The sequence below is a fragment of the Podarcis gaigeae genome, assembly GCF_964106915.1.
Source record: "Podarcis gaigeae genome assembly, chromosome: 5".
NCBI classification, from domain to species: domain Eukaryota; kingdom Metazoa; phylum Chordata; class Lepidosauria; order Squamata; family Lacertidae; genus Podarcis; species Podarcis gaigeae.
The window spans coordinates 56,622,037-56,639,548 of NC_139681.1; the positions used below are offsets into that span (position 1 = coordinate 56,622,037).

The window sequence follows — 17,512 nt, forward strand, 5'->3', positions numbered from 1 at the left end:
GTTTATTAGTCGTCACAGAGCGCAAGGAATCCGGTAACTTTGACAAACACGCAAATTGCCCAATCACATCATACCTTTCTGAGGCAGTGCCGCCTTACTCCGTCAGGGCGGCGCGCCTCCCCCAATCAGAGGCAAGCGGAAAGGACGGCTGTTTGAGCGACGCCATCTTGCACGCGAAGGGCATTGAATGGTTGTTATCGGGAGGAGAAAGCGGGTAATAACTGCGGCGGGCGCTGACTTGGCTCGGCAGAAGGTTAATTTTGTTGGGGTGTTTTAGTAGCATCTGTAAAAAGGGTAGAGGCCCTGTTAGTGTCTTGTGACACACACATGCACCCTGTTAGATGTAACCTTCAAAGAGTGCTATGGCAATTGAAATTCAGTTTAGTAAGCCAATAGCTACTGCATAGGTCCGAAGGGTCAGATTTTTTGTGCTGCTGTTTCCGACCGGGCCGAGGGATTTAGGCTGTCATTTTCTATTCTGTGTGTTGTCCTCAAAACTCGTTATGAATGTCATTGGTTGGTATATAGAGTAATTTAGCGTTTGATACTCTTTATACGCAGGTTGCTGTTCATATGAAATAACTAAAGTTAGTTCAATGGTAACAGCTAACCGAGGTCTAAAGGAGCTTCTGTTATGTTGATTGAAAAGTTCTGAGCAGTTTGAACTGTTTAAAGGCTATTATTTCACTAGTAAACGATGATGCATAAAATAACTTTCTGGTTAGTGAAATATCCCAATGGGAATATGCAAAACGGATTGGTTTCTTTTTTCTGAAGTTCTGGTGTTATGCATAGCACCAGACACTGGTTGGCTTTGCTTATGACTCTGTAGTGTCCCTGTATCTGCAAGAGGATGAGCCATCTCTTTTTTTCCAGATTTGCAGTGTAAAATCAGTCCACGTGTTGAGGAGATACCTGTGTTAATCGCAGTTGAGAAACATTTGGTAAGTTGGTCTCTTATACTAGATCGAACTAGTTTTCCTCAGTGAATTGATTTGAATGTTTCAGTGGTTGATGCCTATTCCCTTCCACTTCTTGCTGAACAACAGTGATTGAAGGTCTGTTTAAAAGTGCTTGCTTTCTGCCCAGACTTATGCCTTTACCTATGACATTGATGGCCTGACTCCTTGGGGTGGGAAACTACAGTTGTTGGTCTAGTTGGTCATTGACTCGACCAGGTATAGGTGGTACAGGAGTTGTAGCCTGGAACGATAAGATAAATTTACTGCATGAAGTATTCTGATGTCAATTAAAACTATGGATTACATCATTCTTACAAATAGGACATGCAACTTTTATTAGGTTATCTATTATTATTATTATTATTACCCATGCATCTTAATAGTGGCAGATCTGTAACCTGCTCTGTGGAGGCTCAGGTGGCTAAACAATTAGTTATTTACAAGCCCATATTACATTTCTTGAAGCATCGCTCTTAACTTCAGAAGTAACCATTATTGTTTGAAGGTCAGCACTGTAAAATATATTGGTATTAGATGTAGCAAACAATTCAGAATAACAGCTTTGAGTAGATCCTCCTATGTAGTTTTAGTTTTAGTAGCTAATGCTTTCATGCTCAAATGTAAATAATTGGAATGAAGTTGGTCTACTTTGGCTGGAAGATACTGTAGATTTTTTTAAAAAAGATTCAGTACTAACTTCCTTTTTTAAAATCTAGGACTAATAGTGATGGCAGGACACGATGCTGGGTCACAACACCAATTCACAGGGTTTCATAAATACTTCAATACCTACACCATGACAGGCAGAAGAAATGTAAGTGTCCAGTTATATAACTGCTAAGAAACAAAGAAGTTGATTCTCAAAAGTTCCTGAATTGATTTGGGAATGTGTGGGGTGGGAACCTCTGGCACACAGACCGAATTAGGCTTGGCAGGGATCCTAATTTTGTTTGCAAGGCTCTATTCCACAAACCACTTGCCCTGCCTCTGGTATCCTGTGGTGTGGCCTTCCCTTTGAAATGCGTTTCTAAGAAGTTTAAATGAAATCTCCTTGGAACACACTTCAGAAGGTGATGTCTTAGCACCCAAGGTGATGTCACCTGACAACATTATTACATTAGGTGGACAGCCCTGCCTTCCTGTCAGATTTGGGCTTTAATAAACTCAGGTACTTTTAATAATCCATTTCTCTCTTTCCTGCACTTAAATAACAGAAAAACAACCCTTTGAAATGTGTTTTATCTGATGACTAATATCCTTTTCTGTCTTTAGTATGTTATAGCTACATATACAACGATTGCAACTATCATCCTGTATTTTAAACTGAGGCCTAAGAAGCAAACTCCGGCCGTGACACAGAAATAAGATGGGTAAGTGTCTGCCATATTTTACTGGTGCCAGTAGGGCTTAAAACCTCCAGAAATCCAGGTAAATCTCTGTATCTGTACATGAAATGTCAAATGCAAGTTTAGGATCTTAAGCACTTGTATTGTTATGAGTAAATCATTTCATAGGGCTTTAAGCAGATTACAACATGAATGAAGTTATTTCTTACCAGGAATGTTGTTATCATATGTTGCTGTCTCTCTAATCTCAACTTGAACATAGAAGGGCTTTCTTAAATGGCATAACAAAGTGTAGTGATCTTGAATTTGTGTAACACTCTGTTCTTCAGCTAATCAAAGACCAGGAGCAGATGCATAGTACCAGAAATTTGATACAGGATATGCAAGGTTAATTTGCTTGTTTTTGAAACCTGGGATGTTTGCCATGAGTTTAAATTTCATAGATGTCTTAATAGAGTTGGCTAAGGAAAAGTTGATAGTTCAGATAGCAGCAATTGCTCAGCCTGTGCATTTTTATCCTATTTTATGTCACTCAGTTCTTCACTGAGTGGCATGGCAAGACTATCTAAATGCAGAAATAAGGGGAAGTGGTTGCTTTCATATCCTCTTGACATCCAGTTGTGAGCATACCTTTAAGTTCTGCCCAGCTAAATAGCATGTTATTTCATGTCAGCAGTGTATCCCCATTTGTATGATCATATATCTGCTTAATAAGCCTTAAATGTGTGAGCCAGCAAACCGACCAGGAAGTCTTGTTAACTGTAATTTCCCATTTTGTATGAGCCAGGAAACTGGTTAATGGCTTCAGAACAAGCCAGTATATGAATTTTCCTGGTTTGGGCAAAATACTGCCACTGTGTGTAGAAGTTGTGCAAGATGTAGTAACTGAATGATGTTTATTTTTTTGACAGGTTGACATGTTGACACTGGACCATGCACATAATATAACTAGAAGTTGATGTACACTTCAATAAATCATGAACAGTGATGAAGTTTGTCATCTGTACACATTGTCACTACAGAAGTGACGGTCCTATATATAAACAGCGTGCAGAGTTCTAGTGTGTACAATTCAGTTAAGGAGCCCTTTCAATCTGTGTTGAGAAATGATGGATACATCCTTAGGCATTACTGTACCTCTGGGATAAATGTTACACTGCATTCTGTTCCAAAAGTAAATTATGGCTTTCATTACAACCATTTGTGTTCCATTTGTAGTAAGAGAGGAACAAACATGATCCTATTTCCTGTGTCTTAAACATGTGGATGGTGCTGAGCAGAGTATGGCACTAATACTAAATGTTAATATAACCTGTTTAATCTACAGGCATTCGTCAACATATGGAATTCAATGATCTGGCAGGGCTGCTTTTACATTGAGGATAATGCTGAATGATAGGTGTTAGACTACTTGACTGATCTTATTTCTGAGCAAATATGTGTCTGCACCACTCTGCACAGCCTTAATTCAACCCAAAGTGAAATGCAGATAGGTAATTGGGATTGTGGGTTGCATCCATTGTGGGATAACAAAGCTTTCACTTGCTTTTAACCAATTGTGGTTTATTATGTCCAAATGGAGACAAAATGGGCAGTCTTAACTATGGTTTATGAACTGGTCATTCACCAATCCATAGCAAAGATTAACTACTGTTTAGGCTTCAAATGTAACAGTACCTGTAATTAAATTGAAAGTAGAAAGGGAAGCTTCTAATCTTGCAGTCCTGCAGGAAGTGGCTTGCTTATTTATGTAATGCAAAAACATAATTTAGTGTTGAGACTCAAACCAGGCCTAAATTCCACCACTTTCTGCAGTTTGCCTCTTAGGAAACATCCTTTATGATGCTGCATATACATTTCCTCCCAGATGATGTACTTCCAGTGACCTGCAGGCCCCTTCTGATGGACAAATGTTCTGATCGGTCACCTAGAGGCTAGTAGTGAGCAGGGTCAAAGAATGCAATTTTTACTTTTGTACAGTTTGCTAATTTCTACACACATCCCTCTAGCCTCCATCCAGGGAATCAAAAGAGGCATTGTTCAAGAGTACAAAGCACAGCCACTAGAATATGGCTGCGGTAGGCTTGTGGCCTGAGAAGACTTGCAAAGGCCAAGCAGAGAGGCCCAGATGACTGCATTTGGCTTTCAGGCCTGTGGTTCCCCACCCCCATTTTAAAGATGTGACTAACTGGCTTCCCTGAAACACTGATTTCTATACATACAACCCTTTTAAAAATCCAGTTGTAAACTTGACAAAGCATTACACTATTTCTGGAATTATGTAAGTGGAAATCTTCCACAAGTAGTATTTAACAGCCTCACTTTTTTTTCCTTTAAAATCATGATTCTCTCATTTGCTTTGTCTCTGAAGATAAAAGCTTTTAGTACAAGGGCTGCTTTTGCTGGAACTACAGAATATAGGTTCAGACGGGTAAAAACAAGGCCCTTGTGAGCAAATGAAACTGAAAGACAGGCACAAAATATATTTTATTATAAAATATCAAAAGTATAAAACTGTACATAATGCAAAACCATGGCAGTATGTTTTTAAACTAATGGATCCATACTAGTTTTCAACAAATTGTGTATAGCTGTGGCACAATTTTTCACAGAAAGCATAAATGACACTTATGCTTTGTCATTCTAGAAAGGGCTCAAAAAGTATTTCTCCCCCTGGCAAATACTTAAGGGGGGTAAATCAAGATTCTTGTGGTGGGAGGTTGGTCTACTTTTTGTATCCAAAATAGTTAGGAACGCAAAAAATCAGTTTTAAAGGTTTCAAGTATTGTTTGCGTTTCCTAAAATGCCGCTTACTGGTAATTGAAGTTTTAGAAATGTTCAATCTTGTTCAATTTGTGCTTTTCAGCTTTGAAGAAACTAGGTTACTCACATAAGTCAGATAACTACTTAGGCCTCTTCACAGCTTTATAAAGAAGAAACAGCTCCATAGAGACAAATTCCACTCTTGAAGAACTTATATGAACAAGCCTTATTCCGAAAGAAAATTTTGGGTACTTATTAAACCTGTGTTAACGCCAAACTAAGTGCTTTTAAATTGTTGTTCAAACAACTTTGCTTTATGCAACTGGCACTACAGTTTTGTAGTGCCTGTTGTCATTTTGTGGACAAGGTTAAGCAAGGTATTCCCACATACTGTTTACTTCTTTTAAAAAGCCATGCCACATTATATGTTTCTTCCCCTATTTTTATGATGTCAGTGTCTCAGCACTAACACTGGGGTTGGGGTGGGGTTTAAAATAGCAGTTTCTGAAGGTGTTGCTTGAATCATCATCAGTTTGCACCATTTGTTCTGGCAGACAAGTTCAGTTCATTTGTATAATATGTACATTGTGGTCTTCATTAATTCAAGTTATTCTAAGATATACATGAGACTTGTACAATCAAGTCTTGTAGTTTGGTAGTTCACTGAGGACTGTATGCTCCAGCGGCAAGAAGCAAATTTCTGCGGGTAAAATGAAGATGTGTGACAGGGGTCGATTTGGACATGTATGTACCCAACAGCAAGTCTTGGGAGCTTTCAGGCAGGTTTATATGTCCAGTGGCTGTGGTAAAATCATCTGTTTCTAAGTCCTCAAAGGCTTTCACAGCATCCCATAGCTTTACCGTGTTATCCATGGAACCTAGGAAAAATGAAAACAACTCTTCTAATTTAAAAGGACATAACATTTAATTCTGAATATAAAGAAAAAACTTCTGCTATACACCACAACCCATTCGTCAAGGTGAGGATCTACAAAACTAATAATCACTTCTTATATTCACTGCTAAGTACTCTGTAGTAGTTAATAGCCTTTCAAAGATAAAGCCTTTTCAAAGATCCTTCAGCCTGCTTGCAGGGAGGAGAGGAAGTCCTAATGCATGAGTCGGAACCCATTTCACTCATGCATGGACTCTGTAGAATATGACCCAACGTTTCTAAAATTCTGGTAACAGGACAGAAAATGCAGGTCCCACTCTCACAATTTATAGTTTAACAGATACAAGCTGAAACCCTCGTAATAGTAAAAAATAAATGGAATTATAATTAAGTTATATTTGTATTATAGTATGAAATCCCTTCACTGGATAGATTGGGGGCTGATGCTAATAAAATTACAGTGGGGGCGCATGAATAAGTAGGAAGGCAAAACCCATTTACTTTTTCAAAAAGACCCACTCCTTGTTCATAATAGGTAAAAAAAAAAAAAGCCAAATTCTGAGGGGAAAAATATTTAAAGTATTCTGCAAAGCCTGCTCGAATTTAGCATGCCCACTTTGGTAAATACATAAATAGTAGCTTTGCTTCAAAAGGTATATAATTGCATAAAAGGAAGTTTGGGCCTGGCCTATTAGCCTCAGGTGGTGGATGCTGGGGGATGCAGTGTAGAAGCAGTGTGTTTATGGACAAAGCTGTGCGCCATGCGGCCTCTCCTGCAGCCCCCAAGCTACCTGGCTTCCCACAGGTGCAGTACACGATACCTCCCCTCACCTTTTGCAAGTCATGTCTGCTTCTATACATGGAAAGTTGGGTGTGGCACCATCTTGTCCTTTAGGTTCAGTTTTTCTAGTTAACAGACAATGCTAGCAAATTAAAGTATTAAATGAATATGCTTTAACAATTGCTCACTAAATGGAAGACTGAGATGTCAAAATAGAGACAAGTCTATGATTCCAGATTTTAGTATTGTTCCACTAAACAGAGCAAAATTGACTTCAATACCTGATGCTAAGATCTCTCCATCTCTACTGAATCTGAGTGTGTAGACTGTGTCTGTGTGTCCTTTTAATTCTCCAACCATCAAACCATGCCCAATATCCCACAAAAGCACTCTTCCATCTGTTGCCCCAGTTGCCAAGAATCTTCCGTTAGGAGAAAATGCCAATGAATGAACTGGTCCCTGGAACAAAAATAAGCCTATTAACAACAACACTTATGCATCACCTTCTACAAGAAGCCTCAAGGTAAATTACACTAGAAATGATAACAATTCAAAGCTACAGAAAATCCTATATATAAAATCCAAAAACAAAACCGTCAACAGTATGCCTTGTTTTACTTAGCAAGCACCCTTCAAATAAATAATGTCATTTCAGAGCACTCTGCACCACCTCTTCTGAGGTAACCTCTTATTTCCCAGTGGGAAGTTAAAAGATAGGTTGTGGTCCTATGGAGAAACAGTATCTATTCAAAAGGAAACTTTGAGCAACAAGTCAGTTTTTAACTAATTTCTAGTACTGTGTGCAAAGGTTTCAGCCATCTCCTGTTACCATTTTTGTGCAACTAATGTATTTCAGTGTTAATCTCACATTAATTTACCTTATGTCCTGTGAAAATTCTGACACAATTCCCATTCAGGACATCCCACAGCCGCACAGTCCTATCTGCTGAGCCTGTAGCAACGTAGTTGGAGTTTGGGTGAAAACGCGTTGATGTGACATCAGCAAGATGGCCAGCAAAGATCCGCAAAGGCTGGTAGTGATCCGTAGCCCACAAGCTTAAACCAGTACAAAGAACATTTCAAAAATGTGAAACTAAAAATACATAACAAGACTGCTGATGTCCTGACGGCAAGGGAATGTGTGCTTCACAAGTACCTTGAAACTAAGCTGAGGAGTCGAGAGACGGGGGGGGGGGGGGCAAATTTAATTCTCCCTCTAGTATAAAAAAAATCTAAATGGCAATTAGTACTATTTTTAGTCAAGTTTCTTAGAGGATATATCCTAGAACAGGGATGAGGTACCTTTTTGACACAGCAGGCCAGACCTGCAATGGGGTGTGTTTTTTTGCGTTTTGTCCTCCCGAAAACCTGATGCCTTAATTTTGGGTTAAAAAAAGTAGGGGTCGTCTTATATAAGGGTCGTATGCCATATACCATATACAAAATAAGTTAACTTTGGCAGGTGGGTGGGGCCACCCACCTATCAATCATCTAATGTCAGGTGATTGATAGGTGGATTCACCTATCAAAGTTAATCTGAGGCAGGGGGAGGGGTCTCCTTCACCAGTGCCATTCCGCTGGGAACATACTGGCAAAGCAACAACTATAAGGACTGAAATCTCCACTCACCAGCTGATAAGCAGATAGTTCAGTCCTGCTGGCTGAAGGAGTATACTTCACCAGCATGTTCCCCACAGGGAACACAGTGGCAAAATAGATCCTTGCAGGATTGAACCCTGCCCCCCCTTCATCAGCTGACATCACCCAGTGATATCTATTGAGATAGAAGTGGGTGTTGTTTGGGGGAAAGGACCTTGCAGGCCAAATTGGCCTTTGGGTTAGAGGTTCCCTACCCCTGCCCTAAAATATAGCAGATAGCAACAAGGAAATATCACCAACTGACAAGACAGAACTGCAGATTTACATTGAGATGGGAAACTCATGCTGACTCTTACCGAGCCACTCTGTCATGACCTCCAGATATAAAGTAATATCCATAGGGAGAGAACTGTGTATCCCATATAGGGTAGTTGTGTCCTTTGTATCCGACTAGACAAGAAAAGGTTAAGAGGCTCCACAGTCTGATAGTGCCATCCTCTGAAGATGATAGCAAGTAGTTCCTGACAGAAAAAATAAATCAGAAAAGGTATTTTTTAAAGCTATACTCAATCTTAAACCTCTCAATAACACATTTCAAGACATCAAAGCCTTTAATACACTTCAGGAGAGTATTATCCCCATTTTGCATTTAAGAAGCTAAAAGAATAAGATCACAGCTGAGATGACACAGGCACTAAGGATTTCTTATGTTTACATCCTCTTAGCCATCACACTGATTGGTTACTGTTCGATGCTTGGCTGACGCCTGATTTGTTTTTAAGAATTAAAATTTAACAATATAACCTCAAAATTATAAACTACCAGGTTGCATCCAACATTGCCTGTAGCCCCCATCCTCCACACACCCTCAAACTGCTCTGGAGAATTACAGGATTGTCCAGAGATGATGGAGGGGTTTGGAAAGGTAAGGTAGCTGAAGCCCAATTACATGAGCTTAAGTCCACTCACGCAACATGGGATGCTGCCCACTTTGAAACATGCTCCTCAGAATGCAATCCCCTTTGTTTCTTAGAAGTTATTTCATATTCATGTTTTCCATACAATATTTTTAAAACAGTGATATAATATGAAATATGGAACACTCATCTATTCATGTGCTTGTGAAGATCTATTGCCCCATATATAATTTACTAGTTTAAAATATGTGAAAAGCCTCCTGCATCTAAGAAAGCTTGATCATGCTTTAAAGAAATAAAACCATTATTTTGACAGGTATATATTTCATTGTCCAATACGCAAAAACATTTCAGAGACTATAGCTAGAGGTGGGTTTGAGATTCATAGATATTAAGTGGACATTGGCTTAACCCACTGCACTTTTGTAAACAACAATTGTGCAGTACTGTTTCAATTCTAAGCTTTTTGATATTGTACATAGCTCAGCTGAAGGATGGGACCTTCAGATTAAAAATATGCTAGTACAGACGGAACATTTCGTGTGGGGGTTCCGTTTCTGGCCTCTGCATGCTTTGGTTGAGTGTGCATAAGCATGCCACACCTCTTGTTCCATTCTCTTCCCGGTCCAAAAGGACTCATGTTGGCAATCACATGTCAACTGGACATGCCTAAAATGGCCACCGCCTGTAGCAGTTTGAAGCTTCTAGCTCATGAGGTTCCTTCTGATGCTCAACATAAATTACACAGTCCATGGGATCAGGTCTCATTCATCTATCCTGAGGTGGTAGACTCAAATTGTACAAAAGTCTTCAGAAAAATACTTTTTGTAACTGTGGATACTCTGCTTAAAGAATACTGTATTAAGAGATCCCCCCCACAAATAACTATTGTTTTACCTATCAGGACTGAAGCTGGTACCATAGACAGGTCCACTGTGACCATATAAAATCTTCAACTCACTTGCTGTTCTCTCATCCATGATCCTTTCTAAAACATCATCTGATTCTTTATCTATGAGACTGAGATCTGAAAAGAAAAAACCCTAAAGTTTATCTTCATGTAGATCGCTAGTAGTGATTGCCAAAGTGCAAATGCCTTTTTGATTGTATCAGAATACCACCATGGCCTAAATCATGATTTTCTGTCAATTTCAATGATACAGACCAAGATGCCCTCAAAATGTGTTTGTCTATAACCTCCATCAGCTCCAGCCAACAGAGATGTGCTGGCTATGCCTGAAGCAAGCTGCAGTCCCAAATATCTGATGGGCATCTGGTTGGGAAAGGCCTTCACTGAAATCTGAAATCTGTGATGCTTATACCAGAGTACCACTGGCAACCATTTTGCTAGGCTGACAAGCATGAACACTTTCAATTGTATTTTCTGCTCCATTCCTGGAACCACTTGATTTTTAAAATCTCTGCATTAGCATATCTTCCTTAGCAAAAACACAGTGTTCTACAATAAGGAAGTAAAATAACACAAAATAAATATTGTCTCATTTCCAAAGTATCACAACATCTTCCCTAAATAGAGTATTGATCCTTATGTATAGTTTTCCCCCTGATTGCTATTCCAATGGAAGGATTTAAACTGAGCAACCTTCCTCCATGTGATCCTCCATCAGAACAGTTAGTGTGTAAATTAGGACGAGAGTTCATTCTGATTACCTGCTGCTGATTTCACACTGCGTAGCTTTTTGGGTGTCACAGACCACACTCTGACTGTGGAGTCGGCAAAGCCTCCAACGATCATGCTAGAGTCATCTGTAATGTCCACTGCTGTAAGGCCCTGTTCATGCAAAAATCACCATTGAAGAAGTTTTATATGTGGGCTGAGAATGTAATCACCACACAGTGTTGTTCCCCAAGAATTGGCCATCTACCACAGTGGCGTAGCGTGGGTTGTCAGCACCCGGGGCAAGGCAAGTAATTTGCACCCCCTAACCTGTGGATTTGTGCCCCCTAACCCGTGGATTTGCGCCCCCTAACCCCCAGATGTTGCGCCCGGTGCGGCCGGGCCCCCCCCGCACCCCCCACGCTACGCCACTGATCTACCATTAGTTTTGAACAGAGGTGAGAATTACCATATTACAAAATTAACTATACTGTATAGTCATTTTTTAAAAAAAAAAATGTAAAGCAAATGTTGCTAAATCTGGGCAGAAGTTTTTTGTTTTTAAAGAAAAGGATCCACCTTTTGGCTGGCACTGATTTTTTGTAGTCACCATTTACGCAACCCTCCTGAGTCCTCTGGAAATGCATACTTTGGTATCACTACCAATCCCACAACTGACCTGGTATGCATTAAGGAATGTGTAGAAACAAATGGAAGGCAGGCAGTCTGGACCAAGACGTACACGTTTAGTGGCTTCTTTCATATTCATTATTTTGTCTAACTTATCCGAATCCTTTAGCTCAGGAAGCGGGATTCTGTATACAGAAGAACATACTTAAAACCAAAAACGAAACAAAAGATTCATTGATGTCAGGAAATCACACCTGCACACTGACTGAACAGAGGCCTAAAAAGAACTCAACTTTTGAATGTCTGGGGGGGAAAGAACCCAGAGAACAAGCTCCTTGAGTAGTAATAACTAAAAGATGACAAAATTAGGAAAATCCTAACTCTACCAATTCTTTTACAATATAAGGGAAGTTACTTTTACGTACACCTCCATATTCATAGAGGAAGGTTTTCCTTCAAATGATACAAGCTTTTTACATCAGTGCAATGCATCTCCTAATACATGGGTAGGCAAACTAAGGCCCAGGGGCCGGATCCAGCCCAATCACCTTCTAAATCTGGCCCATGGACAGTCTGGGAATCAGCATGTTTTTACATGAGTAGAATGTGTGCTTTTATTTAAAATGCATCTCTGGGTTATTTGTGGGGCATAGGAATTCATTCATTTCCCCCCCCCCCAAAAAAAATATATAGTCCAGCCCCTCACAAGGTATGAGGGACAGTGGACTGGCCCCCTGCTGAAAAAGTTTGCTGACCCCTATCCTAATAGAAAGAGAACCTCCAAAACATTTTTTAAGAATCAAATTAACTGAGAAAATGCTTATCAAAATATTGACTATAGTCTAGTTCCTAGATGGTAAACTTTCCTTTCCTCTGTATCACATCAGAGTGCATGAGGGCTCACATGACTTGAATGCTCCTCCATGCAGAAGGGAAAAAAGCCAACCTTCCACACACAAAGCTAGCTGTCAGGTAAAAGACTGGGGTAGAAACCTTTTCTGTGATATCCAGTTTTCTATTCAGCAATGTCAGCTGCCCACTTCAGTCTGAACTGGCACAGACTAAAAAAGCAAGATGGAAAATGAATTGAGACGTTTCTACTTTCAGCATTACCTAGTCTGTGGAGGAGCATTTGGATCTTGCTTTTTACTTTTTGATCCCATGCTGTCTTTTTTTGGCTTCTTCTTCTTTGGCTTGCCCTCCTCATTTTCCCCCTCTTCATCTTCATCATCCAAAGGCAACTCAATTTCTGGTTCTTTTAATAAGCCAAAAAAGACCTACAAGCCAAAAGAAGAAAAGAGTCATGTAATTAAAAAAAGAAAAGTTTAATGAAACAGAGAACTGGTAGAGCAGAATAATAAATTTTATTAGATCAATGTAATTACTTTTAAAAATATGAATGTTTCTCTGTGGACCACAACAGCTTTCATTTAAGACATACATCTCTATGAAGAGTGGTCCACCAAAATTCTCAGCTGTTTTCAAGTAATTGGGGGGTGGGAACAACAGTTAAGTTTTAACTGTGCTTTAAAATGACATGTAAACTGGAACACTAATCTGTCATAGATGTCAGTGACAAATGTAACTCTTTAGCCTTTCTGTATCGCATATTGAACAAAGGCAGAACATATGAAAACATCCGATGTAAGTCATCTCTAATGCCAAGACAATGGTCAGAGAGATACTTGCCATTTTGGCAAGGGGCACATAAATTTAAACTGCTTTGGAAAATTGGAGATCTATCCAGAACAACATCCAGTTTAGCACAAGGAGCTGCAGTCAGGAGTAATGATATGTAAGAGTGCTTAGCTAATTCTTCCTTATCCAGAAGCATACACTGTTAACCAACTGCAGATCTAAAGAAGCCAAGAACTCTCATAGAACTGACAACCTATACATCCCTGACAAAATGTTCATGATGTTACGTATTTATTAACCTCATACCTTTGCTTTATTAGCCTCCCGTTTTGCCTCTCCTGCCAAACTTCCCACCATAGCATCAATCTGTTGTTTACTGCGAGGCATTCCATCAAAGATATCAATGTAAAGATGTTCCTGAACAATATTCCAGATCTGATTGTTCTGTTTTTCCTGAAGGTGTCTCTTCAATAGCTGATAAGAATCACGGGAAATTCGCAGCACAAACTTGCTCGTTCGAAAATCCAGCATTGTCTCATTCCCTCTCATGTGCTCTTTTTTGGTTAAACTTGATAGTACACGCAAGTCATCTTGATAATAACACTCCTGATCTCCATGAAACCTAGAAAAAGGTTAGAATCACACAAAAGATGTGTAGGGGGACAACTGTCTAAACAACTTAAGTTCTGTGATCTTCAGCATTTTTTTATTTTTCTATATTCACACATGACATCTATGTACTATCACCATCTTATATTTAATGTATCTAAAAATTATGTTTTATCAATAGTTATGTTAAAAATTCATTTCAATTGAATTTTTCACTCCCATAACTGCTTTTATCTCGTAATTTCTTTCATTATCTAAGGGTGAGATCCAACATAGTGCAAGTGGGTGTCCACTTGCACAACAGAGCTTCTTCCTCGTCTACATCTGCCTGTCTCCCCCCACTCACTCCAAAATCTGCTCTGGAGGCTGAGGAGAAGAAAAACTAAGTCCTGTTGCACAAGCAGGCGTAATCATTCTACGTCACCCTTAATGTCCCAGATCTTTCTCAATCAATTGCTGGTGCAGTCAGTCTAGCAGAACATCTTGAAATAGCAGTAATTTAATAAACTATTTGACTTTCAAGGTAAACCTTTACTACATAGTTCATTATACCAGAAGAAAGCCACAATTCTAAAGCACAGAAGCACAGGTGCTGTGAGAAATAGCTAGCTTTTACAAGCAGCAGCCTTTTGTATTAGCCCATAAAACCAGAATGGACAAGGCTGGAAAAAACATTTCAGATTCCTAAGTAACCACATAAATGTTTAGGAATTCAAGTACCAAATACCTAGGATTTTCCAGCCTTGGGCACAGGTAATTTTCCTCTGAAGAGGCCATGTATATATTCGCTTGCTGCCCATAACAGGAGACAATGCAGAGTATTTCATTGGTTCAACTCCCTTAAGTCATTGAAATGAGCAATGTTATCAAATGGTTCAGGCCTAGAAGTTTCAGAACTTTACAGACATCACTGGAACTGGCATTTAACCTCATAATTAAACAAATTAGCACACATAAACAAATGCTTCCTCATAGGAATAATAATTAGTCATTGGAGTGCAATAATCTATGTAATAACTGGGAATGCCTTAAGTCATGTTATATGGCATCTATAAATATCCTCCTAAAATATTGCATATATTTTGTGGTTGCAGGCATCCAGTAGCCCACAAGACCTAACTGCCAGGAGAGGGGCTTAAAAATATTTCAGCATCTCAGGATTATTTTGTTCCTCCTCTAGATGCCTGCCTTAGCGTAAATGTTACAGGCACTACTTCCAGTTCACACACTTTAACTCAGAACATCTGCAACCAACAAATTTATAGATTTATCTAGCTAATAGTGAGAACATGAAAATGGAGACTAAATGAACAAAATGGTATTACTTTTCAAAGAAGGACTTTGCTTCATTTTCATGCCCATTGTAGACTAGCTCCAAGTACATATGTACAAAGAGAGGATAAAAAAGCTGCGATAACTCAGCTCGATGACAGTCCAGAGCACATTCAATGAAGTGTTTCAGTCCACTGTAGTACTCTTCATAAAGCGCTGGGTCTCCTTGCTGATTGTAGGCAGACAGTACTGCACTTACATCTGGCTGATCTTCCACAAAGACGCCAACTGCTAGGCATTAACATATAAAGGGTAAATCAATGTTTGCACTCTGTGTAACTATTTCAGTTCTAAACTGTGTAAGCTTCTTGAGACAATAACCTCTTTCCCCTTGATGCTGCTGCATAAATTTTCATGTACAACAACAGTGCTATTTTTATCACTTTTAATAAGTAATGACACAGAGCAAATGACTAAGAAACATGCTGCAACAAATTTCTTTTCAACTAAATATTTACATGAAAAATTGACATCATTCAATCATACCCTAAGCTCAATTGTATTATTACAATCCAGGATCAAATATCATTCATAAGCAGGTTATGCAGTCAGTATAGCCCCTTACCTACAACTATCATCCCATGCCATTGGTCATGCTAGCTAAGGCTGATGGGAGTTCTGCTCTACAGAATATTCTATTAGTGGCGTCAATTCCTCCTATTATACTACTTCCCAAAATGTAGTTATAAAAGGTGATAACTAAGTCTCTCACCTAGTTATTTTGAAACTGAAGCTGTAGCCTACACTTTGTATTCCTTCTGTATTATGTGTGGTTTTAAATCTAATTTTACTGTAGACTTTAACTTTGATTGCTTGGGAGAATAAAAATATACGGTAAACAACAGCTTTACAGGAGTGCCCCAAAACAGCAAGCCGATTAACAATTTTTTAAAGATATATTATACAGTAATGTGTACTCCAAGATGATGATGATGATAATAATAATAAAATACCCCACCCATCTGGCTGGGTTTAATAATAATAATAATAATAATAAAATATTATTTATACCCCACCCATCTGGCTGGGTTTCCTCAGCCACTTTGAGCGGCTTCCAACAAAATATTAAAATACAATAGTCTGTCAAACATTTAAAAGCTTTCCTAAACACATAAATTGGTCAAGTCATTACCATTCGCAGAACGAATCCTTTGCAATAACACTAGGTGACCACAGCATGCGAATTAAAAAACTGGATTTTGACCTCAGCTGTCACAAAGCAGCCAGTGCAAATGTGAAAGGTCCCTCCTGCGAGCGACCCCTTCGCTCACCTTTCCCAGGTGGCCCCAAGGCCACTGCGGGAGGAGCCGCGGCAGCGCCCGGAGAGATGGTGGCCCCGCTCTGGCCAAAGGTGACCGAGCTGAGCAGCACATCCCCAGAGCCGGGGGCGCCGCCGCCGGGCTCCTGCCCTTCCCCGCCATGGGACGCCTGGACTCCGGGCGCCGAGGAGCCGGGATCCGCCGCGACCTCGTCGGCGAGCAGCCGGGCCTCCCTGCGGAGGATCTCCTCGGACTCGCGGAGGTTGCTGCGCCTCAGGAACTGCAGCACAGCCAGCAGCGTCTGCCGGTCGGTGGGCAGCTGCGAAGCGGGCGGCGCAGGGCTGGGCGCCACCGGCGGCTTCGCGTCGGCTCCTGCCGCCAACGGCTCGCCCCCTTCCGCTAGAGGAGCGGCGGCCGAGGGGGCAGAGGGAGCGGCAGCGACTCCCGCTGCCGCCGTCGCTCCCGCTGCTGCGGCCGGCGACTGAGGGAGAGCGGGAGGAGGAGGGGGTGGTGCCGGCGGCGCTCCCGCGTCGGGGTCCGGCTTCACTGTGACTGCTTCGGCCGGCTCCTCCGGCAGAGCCGCCATAATGGAACCCGACAGCCTCGCCTCCAACTCAGGCAGCCCGCGGCTTTGCGACAGTAAGGGCACGGTATCCAGCCGTGAGGCCAAGGGCTGCTAGCGACAATTAGGGCGGCGCTTTACGGCACTTCCTGTTCCACTGGAGGGAAATGATTTCAAACAGAACACTGTACTATAAAATAAAAGGAGAACTATCTAGCGCAGGTAAATGCTCCCGATGATTCTGCGACCGTTTACAAGTGATTATAGGTGCGGCTTGTACAGAGGGGTCTATTCCCCAGTTGTATATATCCTATGACAAATATAACAGGTGAAAAGTGTAACGTATACCACATTTTAAGTTGTCAGTGAGGAGGATTCTGAGATGTCTTTGAGAGAGTTCTGTGAAACTCGAATGGTGGTGTATTTCTGTCTTCTGCACCCTCACACACTTAAAAGCCAATTCTAAACAACGTGTTGGCTATTTTATTGATTTAGCTGAACCTCGGGATATTATATAATCCCCTTCTGTAAATTGCTTAGATTTTTCGTATCGAGTGACTAAAAAGTCAAATTTGTAACAATAATGATGTGCAAGCACAAC

General features: G+C 40.5%; 2 protein-coding genes across 4 annotated transcripts; one reads left to right on the forward strand and one right to left on the reverse strand.

Annotated features, from left to right (window-relative positions):
• Positions 1-9: 9 nt before the first annotated feature.
• Positions 10-3,296, forward strand: ATP5MK (ATP synthase membrane subunit k). 3 transcript variants are annotated; one of them, XM_083737924.1, is made up of 5 exons: positions 10-33; positions 877-944; positions 1,679-1,776; positions 2,235-2,332; positions 3,220-3,296. In XM_083737924.1, exons 3-4 carry the CDS (start codon positions 1,690-1,692, stop codon positions 2,325-2,327), a joined length of 180 nt encoding a protein of 59 aa, XP_083594050.1. In that variant the 5' UTR covers positions 10-33; positions 877-944; positions 1,679-1,689; the 3' UTR covers positions 2,328-2,332; positions 3,220-3,296. The 3 variants fall into 3 exon arrangements, with proteins under 3 accessions (XP_083594050.1, XP_083594048.1, XP_083594049.1); XM_083737922.1 differs by lacking the exon at positions 10-33 and adding an exon at positions 86-214; XM_083737923.1 differs by lacking the exon at positions 10-33 and adding an exon at positions 167-253.
• Positions 3,297-4,776: 1,480 nt separating this feature from the next.
• Positions 4,777-16,984, reverse strand: TAF5 (TATA-box binding protein associated factor 5). The gene is made up of 11 exons (XM_083737919.1): positions 16,362-16,984; positions 15,084-15,318; positions 13,456-13,771; positions 12,625-12,788; positions 11,561-11,696; positions 10,935-11,055; positions 10,161-10,290; positions 8,703-8,867; positions 7,626-7,803; positions 7,029-7,206; positions 4,777-5,949 (listed from the first exon to the last, which is right to left on the reverse strand). The coding sequence occupies exons 1-11, from the start codon at positions 16,933-16,935 to the stop codon at positions 5,732-5,734; spliced, it is 2,415 nt and encodes an 804-aa protein (XP_083594045.1). The 5' UTR covers positions 16,936-16,984; the 3' UTR covers positions 4,777-5,731.
• Between the last annotated feature and the right edge of the window lie 528 nt (positions 16,985-17,512).

Coding starts and splice junctions, on each gene's coding strand:
- ATP5MK (XM_083737924.1), top strand. CDS start 1,690: ATGGCAGGACACGATGCTGGGTCACAACACCAATTCACAGGGTTTCAT. Junction 1,777..2,234: donor CCATGACAGGCAGAAGAAAT/GTAAGTGTCCAG, acceptor TTCTGTCTTTAG/TATGTTATAGCTACATATAC.
- TAF5 (XM_083737919.1), bottom strand. CDS start 16,935: ATGGCGGCTCTGCCGGAGGAGCCGGCCGAAGCAGTCACAGTGAAGCCG. Junction 15,319..16,361: donor CTTGGGGCCACCTGGGAAAG/GTGAGCGAAGGG, acceptor AATGCCTAGCAG/TTGGCGTCTTTGTGGAAGAT. Junction 5,950..7,028: donor TGGAGAGATCTTAGCATCAG/GTATTGAAGTCA, acceptor CATTTTTCCTAG/GTTCCATGGATAACACGGTA.